The sequence below is a fragment of the Triplophysa dalaica genome, chromosome 21 (assembly GCF_015846415.1).
Source record: "Triplophysa dalaica isolate WHDGS20190420 chromosome 21, ASM1584641v1, whole genome shotgun sequence".
Classification (NCBI taxonomy): Eukaryota; Metazoa; Chordata; class Actinopteri; order Cypriniformes; family Nemacheilidae; genus Triplophysa; species Triplophysa dalaica.
In genome coordinates this window covers 6,583,738-6,592,670 of record NC_079562.1, presented here as the reverse complement: position 1 = coordinate 6,592,670, position 8,933 = coordinate 6,583,738, and the positions used below count along the sequence as shown (strand labels likewise).

Genomic DNA, 8,933 nt, shown 5'->3' with positions numbered 1-8,933 from the left:
CACCCCACTGTGATTTATTTTTACTGGTCTTCCTGGAACTTTGTTCTCAGACCAAAGTCTAAACTTTTGAAAGCACAGTTAAATTCAAGCCAAACCTCTTTCACAAACTAAAAGAGCTCTGCAGTAACTTGAGCTCTGCTTGGAAAATAAACCAAATCTCAAATATTTGTTGTATCTTCTCAAAAGAAACCAGACCAAGAAAAATGACATAAAGCAGTGTTGACATTTTATTTTTACTCTTGAATGTTTCTGACAGGAGGAAAGAGCCAGACTACGTGCTCGAGAACCGGGTCAGATGGGAGTTGTGTTGCTGAGTTTAAAGCGCCCAAGAGCAATTTACAGAGCTCGGCCTTAAAAGGCATGTTGACCGAGGTCCTGTCACGAAGTCTGCTGTAGGCTTATCTGCCCACAGATTCACTTTGTGAGCCTGTAAATCGCTAATTTAAAAATACCTATAATAGGCGTTAAAACAGCCTTTTATTCAGATGCTGAATTTACATTGACAGTATTTAAAATGTGAAATATTAAAAAGCTAAGTACACATACAGAAAAGAGGTCAGTTGAGGCATGTTCCTTCCATGTTTGAGGTCAAAGGGGACATGCAAATGTTCTTGAAATGAGGAATCCTGTTCTCCAGTGCGACATTGTATCCTTTTAACTGTTCTCGCTTTTACTCGCTGCCTCTGGTAGACTCCATGAGAACGTCCTCATTTTCTTTAGATTGCCATTGTTGTTGTTCAACTATGAAACAGTTTGTTTGAAAATGTAACAGTTGGAAATCCTGTGGCATTTCTAGATCCGCTCATGTCCGTCCCTTGAAAGTATTCATGCAGGTATAGCTTCCAGAGAACTTATGGATTTCTTCAAGGGCACACTGCGGCAGGATACTGTTTGATAACAAAACGATAAATAGAATAAGAAAGCAATTCAGAAAGATACTTGAAATAAGTTAAATCAATTTCAAATTTAATTTCATAAAAAGCTTTCATTTAGACAATACCTTTTGAGTATTACAAGCAAATTCATTGTCCATGGTAGATAAACAAAGGCCTTATTGGTCCTGACAGCATCCACGGTTCTCTGGGCCACCACCTCTGGCTTTAAAGGAGGGAATATTTTGGGAAACCTGTGGAGCAGACATGGGTACATTAAATATAAATGTTTGTAGAAAACTATAGTTGGCTATCACACGAAAATTACAAAAAAGTTACTTTGACCAAGTACCTTGGAGTGACACATAAATACGGGACCATGGTATAGGTGACATTCGGTATAGGAATTTGGCCAGATGACAAATATACTATTACACATTATTTTTTAAACTTACTTAAACATGCAATTTTTTCTGTAGGAATATACTGCACAGATGAGTTGTTCACAGTTTGACCAGGAATGTGCATCAGGTACATTTCATGTTTACTTTAATAATATTCAGAAACACCAGCTTACCTGACTCTCATGCCCTGAAACATTTCAGTGTTGGTGTGGAATGGAAGGACAGTGGTGCAGCCCACCCCAGGACAGTCCAGCAAACCCAGTGTGAGGCTTTCCATGAAGGCCAAAGAGGATGATTTTGAGGTGCAGTAGTCTATAGCACCAGGGATGGGCGACTGAGAAAGGATAGAGTTGAGACAGACAACATGGCCGTTTTGCAGTTCCAGCATCCGAGGCAGGAAGGCTTTTGTGGTCTGTGGACAAAAAAATATTTTGATGTTTAATGTAAGGCAATAATATAATTATTAATTATTATTAATTATTATTAATTTAAGTAATACATTCAAACTCATTTTAATTATACTATAAGTAAAATTGCCATCATTTTGTTTAAATTGCATTAAACCTGATCAGAATACAGAAGGAATGATGATGGAAATTACACATAGATTGATGGTCTGCTAAAAGAATCCCATAATCTTCCTGGCTTTAGATAAGCCTAACTGAAGTGCCCAGATAAATTCAGGTTTTCTCAGAGATGACCTACTGCTTAATGTAATGCAACCAAACACCCAAACCAAAACTTACCCAAAACTGTCCCAGTGTGTTGATATGCTGTGTCTTTGAAAGCGCATCATCATCACTGTCAAGCAAACTCTTCCCATGCACTACTGCAGCATTATTCACTAGAATGGTAACATCTCCCACCTGCCAAGAGAAAAACGACCACCTGTGAGATGCTTTATTGTTTCTGTTCAAGGGCAAGCTTATACTGCCATACTGCAGAGTTTTATCTTACCCAGACATTTCAAGGGAAGTGTAACCTTTGTCCAGGCATTGTGGGTGGAAAAGGTTTAAAGAAATCCACCACACGCATAATAGTTTATACGCATAGACGTTAATAGAGCAAAATCTTCACACTAAAGGCTACATGGCATTCAAGAAACAAATTTGATTAAAATCGTCATAAAGAAATCCCCAGGGTGTGCATACCTTTTCTCTCACAACCTTGGCTTGCTTGTAAACTTCTTCTCTGTTGGCCACATCGCAAACAAAGTAATGGCACTCTGTTCCCATTGTGGTGATCTCCTCGCAAGCCTCCTTCAGGCATTTTTCCGTTCGCCCCCACAGGATTAGCTGATAGAAAATTGGGAACAAAGGTCAAAGGCGAGAAAATTTAGATAACTGACAAGAAATATCAAATTGTGTATGGTACAATATGTTCATTCATATTGACAGTGAATTATCACTCTATAAGAAGAATTCATAGTTGCTGAATAAAATAGAAATGTGCACTTTGCCATAAAATACGACATGCAATAGGAATCCACGTGATAATAGAGGAATTGCTTTTTTAATTTAAAACAGTTTCTTTATTATAAACTAGACGGTCAGCACAACAATCTTAGCACATTTGGCTTAAATGTGTGCATTGACACTTCAAATCTGTGCAAGACTTCACGCTCGATAAAGAGTATCTTGTGGGCTTCATAGTAAATATTAAGCTTTTTTGGATCAAAACATTTCTCGTTTATAAAAAAATCTATCAGTCCAAATCAATTGTTATTGTTCAAGTTAAAATAAGATTCAAACTGTTCGCTTAAACGTTGACCAATTTTTAATGAGTAATCGACCTTATGATTTTAAACATGGGTGTTTACTTATAAACACGAAAGGACATGTGGCCTACATTTCATGCCAATGTCAACTTTTTGACACAAAAAGCTTGAGTCAGAATCTGCCCTTAGATCTCAGTATATCCTTTTTTATATTAAAAACACATTTACTTGGAACTGCCTAACAGAAAATGTATATTATTTATTTATTTTATCTTGCGTTAAACTTGAATTAAACCTCACTCCACAGTTCTTATGGTCTCAGCTTTCTTCTTACATTTATAGGCAATATATACCACTCCGACATGAAACATCTAAGTTAGGCATGCAGAAACAGAAAAGTCCCTTTCATTTAACTAAACAGTGGGACCATTTTTCATGGGCCACAATTAGTTCGGAGAGGGATTAAGCTGAGACAGGGAACATGGGGGGCAGTGATTGGTCAATTAGATTTGTCAGTCTGAGGGGTCAAGAAAAGGTAATGAAATCAGGGGTGCTGCCGGAGATTACACCGGCTGCTGGGCATATGTTCCCAGCCATTCCCTGTTTAACACACTAATAATAGAGTGATATTTATAATGATACAATCTTTGTTTACACACTTAACTGAGATAAAGAAGCTAATGTAAGGCAGACAATATTAGTTTTGCCTAAATTCTAATTTATTTGGAAAAATATAGCTGTTTCAGTTTTTATTATAGTGATTCTGCTGGATCTTGCTGTAATCGCAAAGATTGACTGCAAATTACTGAAAAGTACAATAACCTTGGCACCAGGCTGACTGTGACTAAGGAATGAAACACATTTAAATGTGAATCATAAAAAAACATACCACCCCTAACCCCACTCCATCACTGGCATGAAAGCAAATTGTACTAAAACATACGGATGAGAATGTAATAATTCATACGAATTAGCCACGTCGCAAAATAGTTAAGAATTCCTGTGAGATGGTGTTGTTGTAGCCTACCTGTTAGTTCATTGTGTGATAACATGTTAACAGATACAACATTATAAAAAAATAATGTTTAAGTTCATTTGAACTTAAATAAATTCTCTTATTATTACTTAATGTTAACAACATAGTTAACAAATGGAACCTTATAGTAAAGTTTTTTTAAGCAGTCTGATCCACAAACTAAGAAACCTAATGTTTGCAGTCCTAATTGAGCTAAAGTAATCTCTGTTTGCCAATGGTCTGTGCTTGTTTGATCTGCAGGTGGTTTCACCCTTCGGCCTAATGGACCTCTATTTGATAAACCTGGCCTTGTGTTTTTCTATGGAGCCGTTCTGTATGCATAGCCTTTGGGTAATTACCGAGATGGTCTAGATTCAATTTATAATAGGATTTCACAACAATCTTGATATTCCTGTTGGAGAACAAGAGCTCACAAGGTGGTCTCCCATGCAATCTTGTTGTGAGCTTCATTCGCGCACATTAGCAAGTCTTATCACTCGAGTCTCTGGAGTAGAAATAGTTGAGTGCGCAGCATTAGCATATAATATGCTAATATAAGGAGAAAATAAACTACCCTTAATCCTGTTCTCTGAGGACACACATTGTAATTTTTAATCCTTAATCACACAAATGATCAGTTATGATGACTTTCCAGTGGTTTAGGGTGGATTTCCATCTCAGGTATCATTTTTTTCAGTGGGATTTAACATATTACTGCAGATAAATACAAATATTTCTTAATAATCAGACACTCAATGGAGAAACGTCTGATATTTCTTAACACTGTTTTGCAGTTCAATTCACAAAGCAATATCTAGCTAATGAAATATTTGGGACATACAGTCCTGGCCAAAGGTGTCCATCTTTGGAAATTTGATGTTTTTGTTTGTGTTCAAATGTATTTTTAGATATTTATTAAAAACATTGTATTCAAGTAGCGTTTTAAGAGTGTTAAATAAAGCTCATTATTGGTAAGGACTTCTGGAGGCTTGACAAAATAATGACAACACAGATGCAAATCTCGAGGAGTCAAGACCTAGGAAAATGGCTAAATAATATCAATAGAGAAGATCAATAAATATTCACCAAATTTTAGTCAACAAATGCTTTATTTTTCTTATGCTTTTTGTTTTTCTATGCACGTCTGTAGTTTGCTTTTTTGTCAAACAATTGTGTTTGTCGATTTTATATCATACATGTCATATTTTTAAGATAATAACCTGAGGAGGCATTAAAAACAAATATTGGTGCAAAATGCCACCCAGACATGTCTTTTTGTCACTACAGTATGGAAACCTTGAAATATTTAAGAAATCGTGGGTCTGACATTGTTAAGACCAATACTCTATCCCACTTGCTTCTTAAGTAATCCACTTTGCTCTCTATGTGGAATGAGTCTGCATGTGTGTGGAGTGGTGGAGTGGGGGGCACAGGGAGTTCAGGAGGCAGTCGCCTGCCGCTGTCTAATTAGTGTGGAGACAGAAGGGTCAGCCACAGGGCACTGCCCAGCTGGGAGTTGTATATTCCCTGCCACCCCTCCCCAGCCTATACACATATAGAAAGCAATTTACATAGGGCTCACTTCCTTCACACTTCCTTAAGCCATCAGCCACGAGAGGCCATGAGACCACATGGATGTCACGGATGGAGGTGTCTCCATCATTTACGGAAATGATCGTAATCTCACAAATGTGGTTACTCTTAAAATGCCTTTTGGACGTCATTATAACTGCAGTAGCATTTTGCAGTAAGACAGCTAGAACCCGACTCATAGACATGGGTGGTCTAGTTAACTCCGAGTCTGTTCTCTGAGAGCGCATTTATGATTCATCACCTCTTTAGCATTCCTTAAGAATGGGCTAACTGTGAATACAGCCACTGCAGGTGTTGTTCCTAAAGCCTCGACACCTTGAGAATGGCAAGCAACAGGGTGTTGACAAGTACAGTGGCTTCCTTTAACGTACTGCTGCAAAGCTCTAAAAAGTTCTGCTCCTCTCAAAGACCTTTGCCCTCTGATGTGAAAAGCAAGTTTCGGGGAGCTGTTTTTCCTTCGTTGTTAGCAGCGTGACGCTTGCACTAAAACTTTTATAACTGCTTTCATTTAGCCTCATACACACTAGCTTCTCTGAGGGGAAAATGTGTGTAAATCAAAGTAAACCCTCGTGTAACACAACTTAACATCGAGGCCCCTGTCACTGTGGTTACAGAAGTTATTAAGCTCTGTTTATTACAGTTGAGCCACTGGGTCTATTTATAATGTAATGTCTTGGGTGGGTGAGGCAGCTGAGATATTTCTTCCCAGCTCTTGACTGTCAGCACACAGTCTTATTTCATTAAATTGTACAGAGTATTGGGACAGAAACATTGCACCGTTGCCAAAATGAGAGATGTAATTTGGCCATTAACACTCGGATCATAATCGAAATAAAATTGTATAGAAAAGGTAAGTCTTGTTAACAGATTTAAAAGCCGGGATTTTATAAGCACTTAGCCAAGGTCAAAGCTGTTGGCACTAATAACTTCTCGGGTCACAGGCACAGCCTCTCTAAGGTCGACCAGCTTTCACAACACTTTATTAATCTAAAAATAAGCCAGGTTTATGACATAACAGCTGTCAAAGGGTGAAAGAATGTTTTTCCCCCTAAAACAACGATTCTCTAGGTGACCCAGTTTGTTTTACAAGTTAAACCAGACATTGAGTTTCAGGTCTGCATTTTGATTGGTCTGGCTACCAATGAGGTCATGACCTATGGGTTGTCTAATCAGACCTATGCACTGTTAAAACAATGGTTTGATGAACAGGACATGCAGTGTCTCTAGGGAGAAGAGTCGCCCATACAGAGTAATGCTTTGGAAAACAAAATGAACCGTTACATAGCTAATGGCCTGTGGAAATGTGTATTAATTTATGACATGTTTAACTAGGTTTGGAAATTACAATGGTGACCACAGTCTCCAAATGAGTGAATGAATGAAACAACTGGCTACAGTTAATGTGAATGTTAGTAAATGTTGTAACTTTGTTACTAGCCACAAAAATCATGAAACATAAACAAACAAATATGAAAAATGTAAGATCCCATGAAAACTTATAATGGCAGCATAAGTTTTGGTCAAACTAGCCTATGTTTTTTTTGCAAGAGTGGGAGAGGATTTAGCACACCCTTATAACAATTAACCATGGTATAACTTAACCAAATTGGGTAACACCATAGTAACCACCAATTTACTATGGTCTAACCAAAAAAATAGTTTCAAAAATAAAAAAAGGGTTAAACAATTGGTAACCAATCTGCCAAAATGACATGATTGATATACTTTTACTATAGTTAAAAACATGGTTGAATTTTCTAAGGGCTGACAAAAAAAAGGTTTTGAATGAAAAGGATATGAATAAGTCCCCATACGTTTAATACGTCATTTTATTAGAATAGATAATGCGTTGACAGCTAAACTGCTGTGATAAATGAGACCACCAAGCTATTTTAAACTCTCTGCCCTGCGAACAATATCGTGGCAAGCAAACATAATAAATAGCAAAATGCAAAACGACCTCTAATAATAATACGTCAAGACTCCATACCTTTTTAGCTCCACGCTTGGCAAACTCCTTAGCCAGGTGCCGACCGATGCCCCGTCCGCCACCAGTGATAAGAACCACATCTCCGGTCAGATCTCTTCGCCTGCTCGGTAGGAAGCAGCTCACGCTCGCCTTGACAATATAGTAGACTATCTGAATAGGTAAGAGCAGTACGCAGCCCAGCGCTTTCAGATCCATTTCAGTCTCAGTACGCGCTTATCTCACTGAATCCTTGCTCGGAGCGATCACCTTTGCTTCTATTTATAGGAGAGGATACGGCAAATACACTTCTTTTTGACGAGCGCTTTACACCGCGAAAGACATGTACCGCAATCCAACGCAGTTTACGTGCGCCTCTGCATTTTGCGTACCTTAGTCCACTGGAGTCAACAAAACTCCTCATCCACGGGGTGACAAGTGTGCGCTTGCTTTTACACTACAGACGCGGGTCCTTTCGCGACTGACAGCGACCTGAATCCTACGATGCCTCGGACCTGATCGGGGTTTTAAAGAGACCATTTATCTTGATTGACAGCTGGAGGCCCGAAAGAAGTATTGCTTTATCAAACGTTGTCGTGAGGGTTTGTTTATGACGGCATAAAAGTCCCCTCCCCCAGAACCGGTGCCGCGAGCCATCGACTCGCCTTCAACCTGTGGAGGGTTGCGCAGCGCGCGCGCTGTAGTTAGGATGGTCTTGGGTTGCATGAAATTTTAGTTCGTTTTTTTTATTCGTCCAATCTGTTTGCTTTATTCATTCGTGACTAAGTTTGGCAGGCTGTTTTACGCCAGACGCTGTCAACGAACACAAGTTTTGACATGAAAGAGCAAAAAAAAATGCTTTGAACCGGTTTGACGAGCCACGATTTTGAAATAATATTAGGCGTTGTACGGAACGCAGAATCAATGAAAACGACAGGATTCATAAACTTTGTGTTTAATTATTTTTCGAATCACAGTTCTTGAGCATTTTTTTCTTTTGCTCTGGTTCAATACTTTTGTGTCAGACTAATATCTGAATTAAAAACATGTGATGGTATAGGCTAAATCCTGAATGTAGGCTTTAAATAAAAAGAAAACGATTCCCTAACGTATCCCAAAATATTACAGATGCATAGAAATGTCTGTATTAAATATGTATTTTCTTATTTCGTATTTCGGGAGCTAGAAATTGCTCTTCATGAGTATTCTTATCCATGAGTAATTCTTATCCAGTTATCATAAAACAAAAAGAAGTCCAATAGGCCTATGTGGTAAAAAAATAGGGACTCTTATCTTTTGACCTTTTTGTGTCCTCAAAAATGTTTTCTAGCTTACCAAAGTCTAAGTTTTACGCTCTCATAACCAC

The 8,933-nt window shown here is 38.3% G+C and overlaps 1 protein-coding gene across 1 annotated transcript; it reads right to left on the bottom strand.

The window, feature by feature from the left end:
- Positions 1–209: 209 nt before the first annotated feature.
- dhrs3b (dehydrogenase/reductase (SDR family) member 3b) lies at positions 210–8,522 on the bottom strand. The gene is made up of 6 exons (XM_056735587.1): positions 7,592–8,522; positions 2,428–2,571; positions 2,023–2,142; positions 1,450–1,688; positions 1,001–1,126; positions 210–887 (listed from the first exon to the last, which is right to left on the bottom strand). The coding sequence occupies exons 1-6, from the start codon at positions 7,784–7,786 to the stop codon at positions 803–805; spliced, it is 909 nt and encodes a 302-aa protein (XP_056591565.1). The 5' UTR covers positions 7,787–8,522; the 3' UTR covers positions 210–802.
- Positions 8,523–8,933: the final 411 nt, after the last annotated feature.